This window comes from Mytilus trossulus, chromosome 5, assembly GCF_036588685.1.
Source record: "Mytilus trossulus isolate FHL-02 chromosome 5, PNRI_Mtr1.1.1.hap1, whole genome shotgun sequence".
NCBI lineage: Eukaryota > Metazoa > Mollusca > Bivalvia > Mytilida > Mytilidae > Mytilus > Mytilus trossulus.
The window spans coordinates 32,215,871-32,237,448 of NC_086377.1; the positions used below are offsets into that span (position 1 = coordinate 32,215,871).

At 32.7% G+C, this 21,578-nt stretch overlaps 1 protein-coding gene across 1 annotated transcript; it reads right to left on the reverse strand.

The window, feature by feature from the left end:
* Positions 1 to 1,163: 1,163 nt before the first annotated feature.
* On the reverse strand, positions 1,164 to 21,578 carry LOC134718762 (uncharacterized). The gene is made up of 15 exons (XM_063581452.1): positions 21,466 to 21,578; positions 20,541 to 20,662; positions 19,885 to 20,088; positions 19,318 to 19,563; positions 18,044 to 18,219; positions 16,207 to 16,329; positions 15,395 to 15,506; positions 13,148 to 13,317; positions 12,576 to 12,680; positions 11,014 to 11,088; positions 8,157 to 8,277; positions 6,962 to 7,071; positions 5,040 to 5,213; positions 2,700 to 2,796; positions 1,164 to 1,619 (listed from the first exon to the last, which is right to left on the reverse strand). Exons 1-15 carry the CDS (start codon positions 21,486 to 21,488, stop codon positions 1,471 to 1,473), a joined length of 2,007 nt encoding a protein of 668 aa, XP_063437522.1. The 5' UTR covers positions 21,489 to 21,578; the 3' UTR covers positions 1,164 to 1,470.

Here is a 21,578-nt window from a genome sequence, read left to right on the forward strand (position 1 = left end):
TCTTATGTTGTACTGTTATACCACTGTCCCAGGTTAGGGGTAGTGTTGGGATCCCGCTAACATGTTTAACCCCGCCACATTATTTATGTATGTGCGTCCCAAGTCAGGAGCCTGTAAATTCAGTGGTTGTCGTTTGTTTAAGTGTTACATGTACATTGTATATATTTGTTTTTCGCTCATTTTTTTACATAAATAAGGCCGTTAGTTTTCTCCTTTGAATTGTTTTACATTGTCTTATCGGGGCCTTTTATAGCTGACTATGCGGTATGGGCTTTACTCATTGTTGAATGTCTGTGTCATTTTGGTGTTTTGTGGATAGTTGTCTCATTGGCAATCATACCACATCTTCTTTTTTATATTAGGTAGGTAGGTAAACATTGCACTGCTACCTATATTCTTTTAACAAGTTTTGGTTAACAACATGCAAAGTGATCTTGTGTTATTTTGATCATTTTTTCGTGTTTAAAATCTTCTTATATACCATAATTTTGATTGAAAACGTTGATAGTGACTACAGGGCTACAATAATTGGCAGGCAAAACTATCGTGTTATTTAAAATTATTGTTTATTTCAAAATAAAACCCAACATTCATGAATGGACATTCTCCGCTCGACAACATTACACATCAACATAGATTTATTAAAAAAGAACGAAGTTGAAAGTTTGATTTGAGACTAAATTACAATATCATAGCATTAACATGAAATACTGTGAATCGAATGCACTTTTGAAAGTTTACAGCAGAATTCATTGAGTGTGTAGGTAAGGCTAGAATATTTGGTTAGCTTGCTTGCTAGCTGAACCGTGAAGTCATTATTATGTTAGGTAAACTAACCTCTTTTAAGAGTAGACTAGTCCGACAGATAACTCAATCTATCTGTATGTAGGACTAGACTACTCCGAAAGGAGGGTAGTATACCTAACCAAATGATGACTTTACGGTTCAGCTAACAAGCAAGCTAACCAAAGATTATAACTTTACCTACACACTCAATGAATTATGCTGTAATAGGGCTGTAAAATTGTTGACCCATCTCACAATTTTAGTCCTGGGATTTCAAACACATGAACCTCGACATGAAACTAAACAGAAGCTTCTCTTGAAATGTCATGTGGATATGGTTCATGTTTATATGCCATTGATGTTATACTGGAGTGCTATTATGACAAATTTCATTTATTAATATCAATAAACATTTTTGTGTTACAATGACGGTTACAAGAAGTTTTACTGGATAACTTAATGTTTAGGAAGTTATATATAAATTCTATCAAATAATCGGTGTCTTTATGTCATTACATTGTACCATAGCCTAATTTGTAGGGAACGAGTTACTGTATACAATTTACTTTCACATAACTGAAAAATATATATAACGTGTACATTACATTAGCACGACTGCACGGATATACAAATTTATAATGGTTCAATGATTTATGAGTATTTTTTAAACAGTGTATATAATAATTAAGATGCATTTTCATATGCAGGGTTATCCATGGGCTTGTCTGATTTCACAAATGATCCCCCGTTTCTTTTGTAGAACATATAGATAGCTCCGAATCCTAGTATGAAGGCAACCACTGCCATTCCTACTGCAAGGCCAACCACAGCACCTAGAACATACAGATTATTTAAAATAATTGTTTCGTATATTTAAAAAAATACATATATAAAATTTACACATTTTTGTACATGTAAAACAATACATATAAAAATTTACACATTTTTGTACATGTAAAACAATACATAAAAAAAATTACACATTTTTGTACATGTAAAATAAATACATAGTAAAAATTTACACTTGTTTGTACATGTAAAAAAATACATATAAAAATGTACACATTATTGTACATGTGCAACTGAAATACCTATTGGCACATTCGATAGACACACAGTTCGTGTACATAACAATTTGTGTGTTAAGAAATGTTTATTTCGTATTTGAAAACAGTTTGAGTACAGGGGAAAAAATCTTTTTTTTCATTTCATACGTTATCTTGTTGAAGTTGACTTTAAACAAACTCTAATATTCCCTTTTCAAAGACCATTAAAACCACAAGCACTCGTCTCAGAAAAAAATCATATATACCTTTATATAAAGATATATATATAGGGGGAAAATTCTGAGATGAGTGCCTGTGATCTCATCAACGTAAGCTACATGTATATTATGACACATGCAAAGAAGCATAACTCTTACACAGTATTTACAAATATGACAACACAAAACTTGTGTTTTGCTCTCTGTCGGCCATACGGTGACCTCTAGTTGTTAAAATTGTTATCCTTTTGTTTTAGTGCATACTTCAATCCGTGAAAATTGGTACCCACGAAAATAAAATTATTCACAATAGTTATTCTATTCGACCATTGTGACAATAGAGCCCCCCCGGTCCAGAATCAAGAATGCGCTGTAAAATATGGAACAAAGCAACCAACAGGTATTTTATGCTTTACCATGTTTACAATAAGATACATGTAACTACCCAAAGTTGAAAAAAGAGCTTGGTGTTGGGTTTATGAAGTTATTTTAAATGTGAATCACAAATGATTCATTGTTTGAATGGTTTTACACTAGTTATGATTTGGGGGTAAATTGGTTTTACTTTTACAAATGATGATTTTTCTCATTGGCACTCATACCACATCTTCTGATATCTATATAAAAGCATAAAAATCTATACTATTACCTGTTGAATAAACAGTCTTGTTAGGTCCTGGTTTATAATAACCAAACTTTATTGTTGTAGGTGTAAGAGAAAATGGCCTTGCTGTTAAAGTCATTGTCTGAAATGAGAACATGCTATGTTATTGGGCCATTCCAGTTAATTTCTGACAGGTGGGGATGGATGGGGAGATTTTTGTTCATACCTATCAGAAAAAAATATCATGAAAAACTACCAATCAGATCTATGAATTAAGACCTATCAGATGTAGAGTTTCTGTTCATATTGGGTGGATGAGCTTTCATGGGAAAAATTTACCCATCAGAATTTTAAATCCAATACCAGGTAGTGCATAATACGAAACTGTCTACATTCCAAAGCACCCCTAGGATATGAAATAGGTATTTTTTGTAACCCCTAAGATGTAATTATTTTAAATTATTTACTGTTGCAAGACCCTCAGAAATTGTTGCGTAAAAGTATACCTGTCAGATGAAAAAACCCAAATTTCACCCCTAAGATGTATAAATTTTACACCCCTCAGAAAGGACCATCCATCCCCCATTATCAGATATTAACTGGAATGGCCCATTACAATGTAGCTAAATGTAAATCAATCGATTGTCATGACTTAGACGTTACGCACGGTATTGGTGCCACTTAGCGTTACACGACGTTCCTTATAAAACAACGATTTTGACCGCGTTGTTCAACGGAAAGTTTCAAACGTTGACCTTATATTCTTCTCATGTGAAAGTGCCGCTTAAAGTAAAGAGATGTTCGAAGTTGCTTCTTTATATGGTTTTATTTTTTCAAGCCGTTTCAAATGCAAAATTCCATTGAATTGAAACATAATTTTAGATACATGAACAACTTTTAATTTCTGCGAAGAATTGTCTGCAACAATAACACAACATGACAATTTGAAGTCTTGTAAAATGATTTAAATATATAAAAAGAAGATGTGGTATGATTGCCCATTATGCATATTAAACGAGAACTTTTTTTTATATAGATCAGACCATTTTATGAAATTATATGATATTATTAAAATATGCAAGAAAATTCGTATACAGTTTAACCACGTTATGATAACGCGAACGTTAAATTACGGTTACGGGGACATTTCATTGGACATCTTAGATCGCTTCGGATTTTCTACCTGCAACTCAAACAAAAGTTCTTATCATATCATTTTAAAGGAAATTAAATGTATTTTCTATTCATATCAGTTAACAGGTGTTAAAAATTTGAGATATAGCAGAATTACGTTTTATAAAAAGCCTCTGAATTATTCTTTGTGTTATTTTGTCCTTCAGGACATTTTATTGGACACGGGAAAAATGACGATGTTTTTAAAATAAGACCGCAGTTACATAATGATGACTTCAGATAGCGTCTTCGGTACATGTATAATTTTTCTGATATTATTAATTTCCATTTTCGTCCGTTATATCTTATGAAAATGAAGACAGAAAGTTTTTTTACGGGTTGAGCAGCTAATTGGGACATTTTTTCACTTTTTTATTTAAACTCTTCTGACGATCTTCCTTCTCTTACAGTTAAAAACGTCTATAACTTCATAAAACGTATACTGTATACAATACAGTTGTAAAATTTTAAACCATTCTACTTACTAATGAATCCGCACTGGGATTTCAAAGACGCACATAAAACAAAATTGTAACAGTGGGACACCCTTAAAATGACGTTATAGGCATCGAAATGAGCAAAGTTTTTCATTAAAAAATATCCGAAGCACAAAATCATCTATTTTATTGATTTCTATGGTTTATTTCCTTTCGAATGATATGCATAACATGGTTATTTATTGTTTATGATAAGAGATTTATTTTGAATAACCCGCCTTCTAATCCATATTTCCAAAGTGACACCAATATCGTGCGCAACGTCTAATCAATTCCAAAGCACAGTGGCAGATCCAGGAGGGGGGACCCGGTGTTGGAACCCCCCTTTTTTGGACGATCAATGCATTTGAATGGGAGCATATAGTTGGACCCCCTTTTAAAATGGCTGGATCGATCCGCCACTGAAGCAGGCATACAGTTAAAGAACTGCATTGTGGAAACTTAAATGATTGCTTAAATTAAAACACAATAAAAACTGGAAAAATGAAATAGGCATGAAAAACTGGCCCTACGTTATAATAGATATAGGCAACAGTGCGAAAAGTATGAATTTTATCATGGATGGTCTTTACTGTAAATTACCCCCTCCCCACCCCTGTCCATTTTCCCTGAAAAAGAAAATAAATATATACTCAATAATTTGTAGTACTGTAGGATTAATTGAAATTTTGTTAAAAGCAATTATGTTAATTGTTATTATGCAAATTTAACTTACTTTAGTACCCACAGCCACTGATACTACGAATTTTCCCTGATTGATAGCGTTGGTAAGACCTGTGACAGCTTGAATGAGTGGTACTTGTGTTACAGGAGTTTGAACATTCCCTGGTATGAGTGCTGTACCGAGTATGGATACGGATACTATTACATCATTGGCGTCATAATCGACCTGCGCATAAAAAATAAAATTAAGTAAATACCGATATTATTATGTCATTGGCGTCATAATCAACCTGAGCATAAAAAAAATAAGTAAATACCGATATTATTATGTCATTGGCGTCATAATCAACCTGAGCATAAAAAATAAATTAAGTAAATACCGATACTATTATGTCATTGGCGTCATAATCAACCTGCGGATAAAAAATAAAATTAAGTATTTACCGATACTATTATGTCATTGGCGTCATAATCAACCTGCGGATAAAAAAAAACATATATTGATACCGATACATGTACTTGTATGTCATGAGTGTCGTACTCGACCTGCGCATAGAATTGACATTACTAAATATTGATGGTATTATGTCATTCGCGTCATAATCAACCTGCGCATAACATTACATTGACTAACATCGTTACAATAATGTCATTTGCGCCGTAATCGACATGCATGCGCATTGAAATAACATTTTTAAATACCGGCACAATTATTTCATTGGTGTCGTTGTCGGCCTGCGCAAAGTGATACAAATATCCGTTTAAGAATATGAAATTCAGAAATCGAACAACGTAATTGATTTACTAAGAACTTGTTTTAGATACTTATTATTGGACATTTTTGTTGAAAAGTCATGCATGTTTAAACATCAGCATTTTATTCAAAAACCCTTAACCTTACTGAATATGATTTTTAATATTTCGAAATGCTTATAATTGCATTTGAATGTTTGATTCCACTTCATTTGGACTTCAATGGATAGTTGTCTCATTGGCATTCATACCACATCTCCATACCTTATTGAAATATTATTTAAGGAATCATGACTGTAATATTTTTCTGTCTATGAAGAAATAACATAAAAAAAAATATGGTGCGCACTGAATAACGCGCGTAGCGCGTTATTTAACAGTGTGCACCACATTTTTTATGTTATTTCGAATAGACAGAAAATATATTATAGTCTTTTCTTATAATTTAATTCTAAATTCCATTTTAAACCGTACAAAACCATGAAAAAACGTTGATGACGTTACGGTCACATGACTAAATTATGTCTATGGGCTCATAACAAAATAACGTCAGCCAATCAGTAGACGCGTTTCATCCAAAACTAAATTATTTGTAAATAAATGTAGAAAACAAACTGTAATATTAAAAATCTCTTTAGGATTATGGGCACCCACCAATTCAATTTGATCATTATCTAGTATGCTTATGTTTTCTTTCTTTTATAATTATACCTAATGGCTAATATCTTTGTATACCATGATATAGTTTTAAAATAATTCATTGGATGTAGTTTGTACGTCATTAATTTAAAAGCAAACATACCGCATTTATCATATATATCTCTATTTATATGGTACAATCTAACACTCAACTGTTTTTAAATCCAATTACAAAATAAGAAAAGCTTAATAGTATATTTGAATTCATTTGAATGGGGAATCATTTCAATTATAAACATGAAGCAGCAAACTATTTTTTGGGGAAAAAATGATACGAATATTTTACTTACAGGGTTAAATTTTGAAGGGGAAAAAAAATGATTGATAAAAATTGTAAAAAAAACTAGAAAAAAAATCTGACTCTGACAAAAATCCATAACCCCCTTTTGAAGTTAAATGGTTCAAACACGGTAAAATCCCACCTGCTTATTAAGTTTTTTTGGTTTTTTTTTTTTTAATAAATTTGACCTTGTGACCTCAGAGGTTCCCTGCTAGAGCCCCATGTATAATAATAATTTGTACCTGCATATTTGCAATCCTAACAGCAGATACATTAGATACACCTTTAATGGCAAGCAACACCGAGTATTTGAACAACTGCAAATTTGGTGCCGCTACGTTTTGATAACTCCCTGAAAAAAATATTAAATAAATTGGTGTTTATTTGTTTTTTTCAGCACTATTGCTTTATTTCGTTTAGTCTGTGTTTGTGGAGAAAACCGGAATGCACGGATATAATCACCGACCATCTCTAGGCAAAGTCCTTGTCAATAGCAATTGGAATCGAACGCACCCTCCCAGTACATGTATCGAACTCACAACCTGAATGTTCACAGGCTAATGATATATAGATTCTTACACTGCAACAAGTGTATTACGATATTTCTCCACTCGAGACAGTTAAATTTTATTATTTAAAGCGCGAGGCTTGCCGAGAGTGGAGAAATATCGTAAGACACGAGTTATAGTGTCGGAATCTGTTTCTCTAATGCTTATTATCGTTCCTTTTCAGAGATTTTCAGAAAATTGTGCTCTTTATATGCGACGTCATCAGGCAAGGTCGCCTTTTTTCATGACGTCACAATAGGAAACATGAGAAGAAAACAAAGCATTTTGAAGTCATTATCAAATTTCGACTAATCATTTGCCGAGAACAGATTTTCAACTAGTGAGGAGAAATATTTTTCTCACACCGGTCAGGAAATGTGAAAATAGCACAAAAATTAGAGCAACTGTATTTTACATTCTAAGATCAATTGGTCTCTGAGGTCCATAATAAGATGGCATATTGTATAATTATTTTAGAAGTGACGAACCCTTGCTTTACATTTCCTAGATTTGTCTTCGAAACAATCTTTTTTCCACTGAAAACGCAAATACCGAGTCGACCTGTGTTCTTTGCGCTTTTGTGCATGCTAGGTCGAAGTTCTGCCCGCGAAATATAAAAAAAGTGTATTTTTAAACACTTGTGTACTTGCCTAGATTTGGAGGGAATCTTCTAGACTCTCTTATTTGTACTTACTGACCCGGAGTCTAAATATGAAGTAATGCGCTCGACACATGTCTTATATTACAAGAGTCTTACTCACCCGGAAGTCTAAATATGAAGTTATGCGCATGCCAACTGTCTTATATCACCAGAGTCTTACTCACTCGGAAGTCTAAATATGAAGTTATGCGCATGACATCTGGCTTATTTGACCAGAGTCTTACTCACCCGGAAGTCTAAATATGAAGTCATGTTTGTCTGTATAGTTATAACATTTGCTGGTGTCAAATTCCCAAATAGATCGCTGCTCTTCATCGTACTGGTAAATATTGTAGATATAGGTCCCAATCTGTAATGCATACATGTTTTTGAAAACTATTACCATAAACAAAGGGAAACGGGAGTATTATAGGATTAAACGCATTTTTTTTCTAGAGGTTATTGATGTGTAAACCGGGGCGATTAACTCATAAACTGAATAGAAGGACTTTTATGTAAAGATTGAGAGTAAGAGCCCCGGCTTAGACATCAATAACCTCTAAAAAAATGTGTTCAATCCTTATAATTCTTAAGCCAAATATTCCCGATTTCTTATTTACATGTGTTTGTGCAAATTACCATCACATGCACAACTGACAGGTTGTAACTAAGGAGTTGGCCGCCATATTGACTTTTTAAAATCCATAAATGTTCTATAAATCCAACAAAAATTAAAACAAAATAGCACCACTTCAAAAGTTCATTTTAATGAGGTATTATCCGACTTTGAAGTGCACACGTGTTTGCCATGACGTAAATTCGCCAAATCGTTCATGAATTTTCGCGGGAATTTATTTAAAATCTTATTTTTATAAATTTTTCGATGCTTTAGTGTATTCATTTTATCTATTTGTTGTTATATATCATGCATCAGAATAGAAACAACTGTTATTCATTTGTTTTTTAATCTCAGTTTGCTGAAAATCCTAGTATCCCTGCAAGAATGTGTATCGCGCATGAATAGATTACGAAAGTAGTTTCGGAAACATTGTTTATCGAAGTGTAAACGAAGAGAAAATTTCGTATTGACCAATCAAATTCATGTATTTACAGATATGCAATGAAATCATATTATATGTTAATATGACCACTACCCAATAATTGTTTTTTTTTTATATATACACCTCGCCAAAAGTTAAGAAGCAACACCTCATAATTTTCTAGGATCGTTTTTTACTGAATTCATAACTGATCGAAATATGGATAAAATGAACTAATTTTGTTTTTTATAAGATAACATATATAATGTTAATAGAAAAGTAAATCTTGAAATGTTCATTTTGGGCAAATGGTTTTAAAATGGTAAAATAAAATACAAGATGAAGTTTCAACTTATACTAATGTTTTTGAAAAATTTGCTTTGCACAATTATAATACACAACATTCTCTTTTAACCTCGAGATTGACAAAGCTTCCAGAAAAGTTCATTTACACGTCGTCTCATGCTTTGAACTAAACGTCGTAATGTTCTAACAGGAATTCCTTGCCATTCTTCAATCAAGGCTTCTCGTAATTCCTGTTAATTCTCACTAGCAGGAATCCTGTTGTTGATTTTTCGATCAATATCATCCCAGACGTGCTCAATGGGATTCATATCCAGTGCATGAGTGGCTAAGGAATAGTGTCCGTCACCTCCTTGCATAAATAATCTTAAACAATGCGGGCTCTGTGTGACTTAGCATTATCGTCAGTGAATATTGGTCTTGTTGCAATATTGTGATAGTCAAAATGTGGCACAACGATATCCCAGGTATGTTATAGCGATCTTTTTGACACGTCATAGTCCCCTCCAGACCACACAGTTCCATTTTGCTGTCAAATGAAAAGCATCTCCAAACTGTCAAACCCCTACCACCAAACGCTGTAGTTCCAAGAATGTACTGTTTCCTGTATGCTGTATTATATGGAAGCCATACGCGCATGCGCTCATCAATATGATGTTGGAGAAATCTTCTCTCGTCAGACCAACGGACTTGACGTCACTGTCTCAAAGTCCTATTGCAATGACCAAGTGACAACTGATGTCGAGTTTGACAAATGCCTATGAGTCAGCAATGGTCTTTTGACTGGTCTACGGGCACTTAAAATGACACAATTTAGTCTGCGATTAACAGTTACATTTCATTACACGAAACTTGCAATGATAACACTTGTATGTAGCTTTATAAAACCTGTTTTTAAGGTACCTAGGAATAGAATTTGTACATGAATTCTTACCTGTTGATTACCAATAGATTAACAAAATGTATGAAATCAAAGCAGAATCAAATTTAATTAAAAAATAAAAAATAGAAGCAACAACATTCAGGTGTTGCTTAACTTTTGGCGAGGTGTATATATATATAATTTCTGAGTTAAGTATGACGTACATTATCACTGAACTAGTATTAATTTTGTTTCGGGGCCGGGTGCTGATTTTCTCGCTGTATTGATGACCTATTGTTGGTCTTCGGCTGTTGTCTGCTCTTTGGTCGGGTTGTTGTCTCTTTGACATATTACCGATTTTCCTTCTATATTGTATTTACGAAATGTTAAACTAAACACCACGTAGCGTTTAAACAATAAAACACACTGTGTTTAAACAAAACGACACGATATGATTAAACAAAACAACACGATATGTTTAAAATTCACGAACGTTGAGGGGTTCATCGTGTCATATAAACTAAATTAATAACCCCCTTTTTTCATGTACAATTTATCTTATCAATATACTAGAAGGTACAATGTTGGTGTGCTGCATTTTATTTCTGTAAGTATTACTATAAGATTGAGTATGGAAATGGAGAATGTGTCAAAGAGACAACAAATCGACCATAGAGCAGACAACAGCAGAAGGTCACCTACAGGTCTTCAATGCAGCGAGAAATTCCTGCACCCGGAGGCGTCCTTCAGCTGGCCCCTAAACAAATATATATACTAGTTCAGTGATAATGAACGCCATACTAAACTCCAAATTGTACACAAGAAACTAAAAATTAAAATGATACAAGTCTAACAGAGGCCGGAGGCTCCTGACTTCTGACATGCGCAAAAGGGAACTTACTCCATCGGCTTTCAACAACAACATCATTGGCATTCCAAAGTCATAAGTATGTCCTGTACTCTGGACCCAGGTTTTCTGAAAATGAAAAAAAAACAACACAGATATAAGGTATTTTTTTTACATAAATTAGGCCGTTAATTTTCGTTTGAATTGTTTCACATTGTCATTTTGGGGGTTTTATAGCTTAAAATGCAGTATGGGTTTCGCTCACTGTTGCAGGCCGTAGATGATTTATAGTTTTAATTTTTACGTCATTTTGGTCTTTAGTTGAGAAGTGTCTCATTGGCAATTATACCACATCTTGTCTTTATATTTAAGATAAGACTTATTAACATAAATTTAATAAGAACATAAAAGTTACACAAATAAAATATCAACCTAAAATTATTCTAAATAACCTAAAGAACACCCGTAATTAAGGATTAAGATTACTATACATCAGTGAGTTTCCCATTTTCAGATTTGAGAGTTCCAGATAAAATATAAATGCAGGAAAGAATTTCAAATGCATAAAAATTGATATACCATTTTATTTTTATTTATGATTATCTTCCGTGGTTACAAAACTTACCAATCTAAATGATAAATGTAAGAGTTACAACCATAAAGTTTCAGGCTCCTATCCGTAGGTCTTACACATTATAGGGGTAGTCCATACAAAGTTTCTCTCCGATATATATGTGTAGAAAACAGAATAGAGCACATTATCTTACCTCCTATATATTTCTAGAAATATGAAAGCGACCTCGTGGTGACCGTGTATATTCCGTATTAGGTTAGTAGGGAGGCGGGGCTTATTTCAATACACAGACTAGAGCATAGTCCTTTCTCTTTTATGTCGGTTTGTAAGCTGGTGTTTAACGCAACTTTACCACTCTTTGTTATATTGTAGCGGTTTTAATGGTTGGGGTTATTGGAATATCCTGAACGTGTCTTTTACCTTTGACAAGAAAGCTGGCATTTATTGTCAATTAAGGTCGAAGTCAAACACAGCCCTCTATGAGCGGGATTCGAACTCACAACCTCAGTTTTGAAAGGATTATGTCATCACTATAAAGACTGCATAGACAAGTCGGCCATGATATCCGATGGACCCTTACTCCCTTGAAGGCTTTGAAACTTTGTCAATATACTGATTTACCGTGTTCTAATGTCTGAAAATTGTTCAATATTTCACGCACATATAAGTTTATATCACTCATTGTTGACACATTATTATATAGTTATCAAAGGTACCAGAATTATAATTCAATATGCCAGACGCGCATAACACTCATGTGTCGGAGACGCTCATAGCAAAATAGTTATAAAGCCAAACAAGTACAAAGTTGAAGAGCATTGAGGACCGAAAATTCCAAAAAGTTGTTCCAAAAACGGCTATTAACTTAAGGTAATCTATTCCTGGGATTAGAAAATCCTTAGATTTTCAAAAGTTGTGTAACAGGAAATTTATAAAAATTACCTATAATAATTGATATTCATTTCAACATCCAAGTGCTGACTACTGCGCTGGTGATACCCTTGGGACGAAAAAAAGTTAGTGTCACTAATTGGTGACTTACCTTAGCAAAATACCATTCCCACGTAGAATTGTAGCCTGATGTATTTGGTGGCCAATCAGTTCTCTGTGTGATGTACACGTCACAATCTACTCCTCTGACAGATTTCTACAAACACATACGAAATACATACACTAAAACTTTTATTTTTGTTATCTGTATTTTCAATGTTTTACTTTTAGAATTGGAACGTCCAAACTTAAAGATATTGTGGTGTCAGGTGTTTTTTTAGTCTTCATGCCTATCTATTTAAAAAGAAAACTTTTTTATCATTAGGATAATAAAACATTTTGAGTAAGAAGCTTATTTCTGGGTAGGTATGGTTATGGCAAATACACATATTCTTTTTTTCTTTTTTTATGACTGACAGCTATTATTATATTTACCATCATTATATATAATATGAAAGCTCTTAATAAATACCATTCAAATCCATTTTTATTTTTTTCATATTAATTTTGACTTGAAATGGCTTAATGTCTTAGACATCTTGAAATCAAATGGTAGCTTCTTTTAATGTGGATACAGAAAATAAACATGCGATGTAAGAGCTTTATTGAAATACTAATACTCACAACACCTTCGTATGCATAATTTGTTTTATCAAAATAGAAGAACTCTGCTGGTGTCCTAATTCTGACTTTCATATTGTTTGATCCAACTACAAACTTAGCGTCAAAACCAGTCCCGTCTATAGGCTGTGCAGTACAATTACCTACTGCTGGATCGATGATGTATGCTATTCCTGAGAGAGAAAAAAACAAACCGTGTCAAAAGGTTTTCAAACGATTGAAAACAAATGGTATTCATTGGCGGATCCAGGGGTGTTCCGGGGGTTGGAACCCCTTTTTTTTTGGCCGATCAATGCATTTGAATGGGAACATATAGGTGGAACCCCCCCCCCCCCTTTTCTCCTGGGTTGGAAACCCCCCTTTTTTAAATGACTGGATCCGCTCCTGGTATTTTAAAGTTTTTTTTTTAACAAAAACTTTTAAACACCATTATATTGGAGCAGCATGTAACCGAACTTATGGTAACAAAAATCTAAAAGCAGATGAAATGAAAACTTTACATCTATGTACATGTTTAATAACTTTATAAATATTTAGTTCAGACATGGGACACAGGCACATGCAACCTTTCTCAGATATAGTTAGTTTTGAGGGTGTGACCCTACACGTCACAATCTTCTTCAGTCGAATAACTAGATTAACATTAAAGAGAGTACACAAAAGGAGAGGGAGAGTAATTAGTTCCATAATGTCGCTTTATAAAAATACAAGCAAAAGCAAAATTTGTATACGATCTTATCGTTCGGTTACAGCTTTATTTCGTGGCTATATATGGTCAATTTCTGACATTTTATTGCACATGCAATCAAAATGATTGTTTAAATGTATTGATGCGTATATATTATGTTATAGTTATTGACCAAGCAAGTCGGTATAGGGGATTTAATCTGCTTAGCACGAGATGACACAATAACCCGAACGACGTAGGAGTTCGGGTTATTGGGTCATCTCGTACTGTGCAGATTAAATTACATATACCGATTTGATTGGCCAATAACTGTTTTAACACATGACGTAATCAATTTACGTGAACGTTTTAGAAATGATGACGCCATTTCACAATCCACGGATCCTAGGAAAGTTTCTTGTAGGGTAAAGTAAGGGTGAAATACGACTTTGGTAAGTTTTAAATTAATATTTTTTTTATATTTTAATTAGACTCATTCTAAAATTGCGATTTAATGGGTATATTTTTTTTTTATCGTTTTCGTTAAATTTATTCCTAATTTTTATTTAATTGGTTACGATTTTAAAAGACTTTGACAAACTGTGTACTTTCAAATCGGTGTATGAATAAAAACCATAACTGCAAGGGTTATTGAGTTTAAATTAGATTAGTTGCTTTTGAATTTCTTTCCCTCAATGATATGCTTAGAGAAAAAAAGAACCGAGGAAGATATTATATTACCAAAATTTAAAATGTTAAAAAAACCCAGAAAAAACGTTCCTCTTTCAAAACCTTTTACTCCCCGAACCCCCCCTTTTTTTATCTACTGTATAACTTTTTAAGCCACGTGCATCTAAATGAAGTCTGATTGATCTCCAGTGAATCCCCCTGTTTTAAAACACTTAAATATGGTCCTCATTAAATTCGATCCCAAAAATAGTCCCTTTATAGAAGGGATAATCAAAAAGTCGTTATAAATTCCTTTGAGTCTGAAACTTATCTAAATCAGATTTCTTTTATTCCGATATTCTTAGATACAATTCTTTTTTGGCAGAAATTGACAAAAATTGTTTTAACTATCTCGTTAACTTTAAAATACTGATTTAGATTTACGTTGTACACAAAATGTAATAAAATAGTGTGTGTCCCAGCTTAGATAAAAAATATAAAGGAATGAGAAAACTTTCTTTTTCCTATTTTGAAACTACGATGTTTGTACGAAGTTCAACTTTGTCGTAATTTAAAGGCATATGGCGGATTCGGGGTGGGGCGAACAGGTCGTTAACCCTTGGATTTGACAAAGTATCGTGTTTTAGCTTAAAATTGTCAATATTGTCTTTCGTCTCGCTACACTCGGGGATATTTTTTTTTTAATTTTACAGAATAACGCCCCTTTTAAAATCCAAGAACCGTCCGCTAAAGATAAAAATAGATTTGAACTGTGCAGTATATCTGAGGTAGTTAATGCACACATTAGCTGTGCATTATCCAGATTATAGTACAGTAAGAACAAAGAGATTTTATGGTTTATCGCCCACCGCCCTACCCCTTTTCCATCTATATATATAGAACATTAATCATACCTTCATTGAAGTCGTGAACCTGAGTAAGTAGACCGTAACCGAATGGACTAACAGACTGAGAGTCTGGTACGTAGTCATATCTTACCAAGCCCATGTTCTGGTCATACCATTCCTACAAAAAACAATACTTTTGTAATCACGTGAAACTTCATAATTTTGAAATTTATATTCAGCTTTTAAGATATAGTGATAGTATTTAATAAGATAACAAGAGTGAAAGACATAAGTGTTCACAATCTATATAGAACTAAAAAATAGGGAAGAAAAGAAGCAAAATAGTTAGGCCTCTTACTCCTTAGAAACACTTATGTAGTTGCTAGATATTTGCTTTCTTTTTAATACTCTGATTGAAAAAAAAACGGCCTTTATTAATTATTACAAATTACTGCAAGTTTCTTCATTGTCAACACGATATATGTTGCAGTATATCATTAGAAAACTGATGATTCAATGTAGCTCTCTGAAGTTTAACGAAGCACCCTACTTCTTCTCGAGTTTATACTTTCTTGTCAGTTGTTAGATAAATTCAAAACTATTTAAAAATAACAAACCCCAAAACATGCAGAATTCATGCATATCAGAAAATATGTATTTTATCTTTCGACGAAATTTATGAATTTTACTATCTTTTAAATATTTGTTCCCCTGCTTTTTTTCGTTAGTTGAAATGCTCTATGGAGAATAACTAATATTTCATTTATATCAAATACAACTTTGAGATGACTATTATTAAGTATAAACTTTGAGATAGATGACAAAACTTAAGTATAAACTTTCAGATGACCATTATTAAGTATAAACTATGAGCTTACCTTTATAAATCCTATTGTAAGAGAATCAGGCGTCAATATCTCAGAAGTGAATTTAAAAGCTGTAGCAGGTGTTGGTAAAACTTTCGTGTCTTTTCTGCCTGGACATATAACTCCCGATGGCGTCTGAAGTTAAAAAAAAAAAGTACTGGCTAAACATGATTATTAAATAGTCCAATTGCAACGCAAATACATGTATATATTAACTAAAATAATTAAAATGTTTTTTAAGTATCGAAACATACAGCAAATTGCAGGGTTCTAGTGTTTACAAATGGTTTAGTTCATATTGAAAGTTTGCAGGAAAAAAACGTAAGAACCCAACGATTCAATTCATTTCATTTTTTTTTCTCACTTTTTTTAAAAGATTCACAAAAAACTGTTTTAAGTGTAAGGTTTACATATACAGCATATACCAACAGCTTACCTCCTGTGTAAGTCAATGTATTAAGTATGTTACGTGTATACTATTGAAACAGTTAAAAGAATTGAAATCAAGTTGCTTTGAGTAAAAGTAAAAAGTGTTTTTTTCGTGTTTTTTTTTACCCAAATCGGAGTACAATGAGAAACTATTTCAATTACATGTACAAATGTATCTACTGTGGATCTTATATTATTCCCTTGGTTCGTTTTCTATGAGTTATGAAACTTAACTGGGTAAGGTAAAATTTTAATGAAAATACATGTACATGTATATTTCTAATTTATATATAACGATCATGTTAACCTTTAAAATGTACATGTACATGTATGTAGAAACACTTGACATTTTATCTTTGGAGATAAAATGATGATTACAGTTAAACCTTTCTTCACCAAACGACTTTTAATCTAAATTTTGACGAGTGCTTGAATTTGAAAGCTTAATCTAATTTCATATATACATGAAAATCCACTGTATGTTAGTCTTCAGCAACTAGATAAAAAAGATTTCTGCTTTATGCAGATTTTTGGCAGATTTTACTGTATATATAAGTTCAATGATATATCAGTGTTTGTCAAACATTTCATACTAGTAACTGAACAATCAATCAGTCATTAAAAATCAGAATACATAGAATATGAATAACTTACTGTATAAAAAATCAGAGTATATGTATATAAAAAAATATGTGGTATGATTACCAATGAGAGACCAGCATGACATAGAATTATCACCGTATGGCTTTCAACTATTAGCAAAAACCAATACTGCATTGTAATCTATGAAAGGTCCCAAAATTCGAGTCCGATTCAAATGTTTTGACATTCTGTACTCAATCTGCATTGCTATACATGTATATGCGATTCATGTATCGAAAATATCATGATTCAGTTCAAATTAAGTATAGTTTTAAAAATTCAATCTGGTAGAAAAAATCTGTTTACACGAGTTGTAATAACATTTCGTATAACAAATGGTTTATGTAAATATATGACGATGCCAATGGCACAACTCATCCAAATCATAATTGTAAAAGTAAACCATTATAGGTCAAGACATGGAGCCTTGTCACAAACCGAACAGCAAGCTACAGAGGCCCCAGCGATTGCTAGTGTAAAACCATCCAAACGGGGAAACCAACGGTCTGATCTATTTAAAAACAAGAAACGAGAAAAACTTATGAAACACATATTTTACACAGACTAGTCTACAACCACTGAACGTTAGATTCCTGACTTAGGACAGTTGCAAACAATACAATATTGCAGCGGAATTACATGCTTTAATGGTACCAAACCTTCCCCCTTTTCTGAAACGATAGTATAACATCATAACATAGAAAGACACACTATAAAATGTCAATTGAAATGACTTAACTTCATTAAAAAAAAGTAGTAATACAATGTAAATGAATACCTCAAACGTTGTAGTAGTAAGCTGAGCCATGTCGTCAGTTAGATATTCAGAAAATTCGTAGGTGTGTGTGAATGCTCTAGCAGCACGAACACTTCCTTTTACTTCCCAGATGTTTCCGGTAACTGTACATCTGACCGGAACTTGCTTTCTGCCGTCAGCCATTCCCCAGTCTGGTGCTAAATAATTTAAATAGTTAGAAAGTTAAATCTTAAAGTCTAAAGAAATTAAGTAAATATTATTGTTTTGACCGTTTATGAATCTAACGTCACGGCATTGGTTGAATTTCAAGTGTTCATAACATTAAACGAAGCATAACGTGTTGATGTACGCTTTTAAAAATATTACCCATAATGCATTAGATTCTCGAAAGAGATTATTACTCAGAATCAAAGAAAAAAGCAACCCCATAAAAGATGTCTTAGTGTCAACCATAACGTATTTCCTTATTTTTATATTCGTGAATTTCATCCCATGCACAACTAATCAATGGCCTATTTAGTTCAAATTATAGCTGACTATGATGTATGGGCTTTGCTCATTACTGAAGGCCGTACTGTGACCTATAGTTGTTAAATTCTGTGTCATTTTGGTCTTTTGTGGATAGTTGTCTCTTTGGCAATCATATCACATCTTCTTTTTTATACAACTAATCAATGATCAACTAAAATAAACAACCGAAACAAGCATTACATATATATATTATGATGAGATTGACGTTTTGATAGATATTTGAACAGGTGATAAATCACAAAATGTTAACAATAAAACATGACGAAAGATATGAACGAGTGAGATTTCACGTTATTTGGTTTAAGACAGTCGGACTCATAATAAGCTCATCATACATGTAGATACCAAATTGAAATTTTATATTTACGACAGATGCACATTTCGTCTACAAAGGACCCAGCAGTAACGCTCGAATCATATACATGGGCCAAGTGTCAACATCAGTACAAAATTGAATAAACAAAAGCAACGTGCCAAAGATCAGCAAATCGTTACAGAAAAACTAGTAGTCTACATTTAGATGATTAAGTTAAACTTTATAAAATTGGTCTTGGTTTTTTCTATCACTATAGAAAAATCCTAGATTGAAAAATAGCAGTTACTATTTTTTCAGATCGACATGTCTACACAGGCAAATTTCGCAAATTTCACAAATAGGTATATCATTATTATGTGTTATAATCGATAGCTACATGTATGTATTTAACAAGCTGAGGTTTTCTGAAATTGTATTTACCAAAAAAAAAAAAATGGAATAAACTTACTTGTAAAATACCAATTAACGGTCATCGTAGCATCCATACTTGACCAGTACTGACAAGATTTCCATTGGTCAACTTGCATACCCCTGATTTGTGTCCGTCCTACCCATTGTTCATTGGTACCATTACCAAACCTCAGAGCTCCATATGCACTGAACATTCTTCCTACTTTAGGATTTGTAGCACTTGTTTTAAATCCGAATAAGAATGTGTTAGATGATGAACTAAGTGGGTCAACTGTACAAACTCCTGATTTAATAAAAATGAAGTCCTTTTAAATATTTGAAACAACTATCATGATATTTTGTAAAAGGTAAGAAACTAAAGTATAAAAGTACGTGAGGAATCTTTTTTTTTATTCTTTGAATTTCGGGTATTTTTTCTCTATTCTTTATTTGCCGTGTCCATTGTTTTATATTGCTTATTATTCTCTATTCATTATTTTGTTTTGACATTTTCATCTTTCACTTTTCAAATCCCGCTAAGGTTTTAGCCTTTGCTGGGTTAAATGCAAACTAGAATTTACGATTTAGGGAATGAACCTACTTATTTTACATGTTCACATTTTACCTGTTTGAGCTTCCACTGTAAACATTTCGTTTGAAGCATAATTGTAGATCCCATATGCATGGAAACCCTCATCCCATTGGTGGACAGCTGCTCTCTGATTTTGATAATCAAAATATTCCGTATAGTCTGTGCTATAATTTTTGTTTTGTATATTACATTCAACAGTTAGTCTGTATGTTTCGGCTAGTGTGGGCTTCTTTGGGGCTGAAAAAAAGAAAAAAAATTGAAAGTACAATTACCGTGGCTAGCTCGCATGAAGTAACTAGTGTGTTAATTATAATTTTTAGTATGAGTGAATCATTTGGCGGTTAAAATGCTTGTATTTAAAATTTTATATTTTTTATCAGTTAAATTCTTCATTTATTAACTGTGTATTTGAGGTTCGTCATGTAGTTTTAAAAACCTAAATGATCAAAACAAAATTAATGTCATCCATGAAGATATGCAGGATCTTTGTTGTGCGTTGTTGTTTCTAATTTTGTTGGCTTCGAAATTCGTATAAAAAGTTAAATGTAGCCAAGCATGCACGAAAATAGCTTAAATGAAAGGCATTAATTTTTGTTTTCACCAATTGCATTCCGTATCGCTTAACGCCAGTTTGGTGATTCAGATAAAAAGTTACTCTAATTGAATACTATAGTATAATAGATACTTACTTAGCGAATTTGTAATAGTAGCCGGATCACAAATATTTCTGTCTAAACCGTGTAATGGGACCTGAGCCTGACCACGTATACTACATATATAGGAACACACAATTAAGGTTGTTAGCACAGATCTGAAACAAAGAGAATTAATTATAACATTTGGCCAAATTAAGAAACAGGAATAGAAATAAAGCCATGCTAACCTATTAGGTACAAATACTCCTTTCGGTTGCCCGGCTGTCGTGTTGTACATCTACATTTCAATCTTATTTGCAATTCAATAAAATTTGGAGCAAGTTATAGTTTTACTTATTTTATCTGCAGTTTTATTGGAAAATGCATGTTCCCCATTATGATTAGTTTAGTGTTTAGGGAGCTACCATCTGATTTTTATGAGGGGGATAGGATGAAAAATTTTGTCCTACATTTTTTTTAGTTGTAATCTCTGTCCTGCATTTTTATTTTTCAATCTATCCGGTCCTGCTTTTTTTTTTTAGTTTATCCTGACTTTTTTTACATTAATTGTCATCCTGATTTTTTTTTTTGCAAGTGTCTCATGCCTTTTTTTTTTTAAAAACTCAAAACTCAAAACTCCTGTCCTGCCTATTTTTTTTTCAAATTTCATCCTAGCCCCCCATAAAAATCAAATGGTAGCTCCCTTAGTGTCTTTTGTTGTTGTTGTTTGGTTTTAGCTTTTAAGCAAACATCTCCTTTTATTCCATTCTATTTTGCATCATTTTATTATATACATGTACCAGGTTAAAATACAGAATGTCAGCCATTATTGTTTATCTTAACCGAAAATATGCAATTTAATACTGATGACTAAATAATTTTCAAATTATTAAAACAAGGAGACCGATTTCACCGAAATTTTTACTTATTAACATTTTTACCATTGTCAGAAATAGAATACAAACTATATATTTATTACCTTATATGAGATTTGGACACCATTTTCCCTATACCACCCTGTGAGTTCCAAAGGTCCAATCATTTATCAGTATAATTAATCAGTATCAATATTAGTTCAATCCACGTACAATT

Bases quoted from the DNA above. Each gene is read 5' to 3' on its own strand.
- LOC134718762 (XM_063581452.1), bottom strand. From the start codon at position 21,488: ATGGTGTCCAAATCTCATATAAG. The intron at 15,507-16,206 runs GTAAGCTCATAG...TGTTTTTTGTAG, and splicing joins TTACAATAGGATTTATAAAG to GAATGGTATGACCAGAACAT. The intron at 5,214-6,961 runs GTACAAATTATT...TTTTATGCGCAG, and splicing joins TTAGGATTGCAAATATGCAG to GTCGATTATGACGCCAATGA.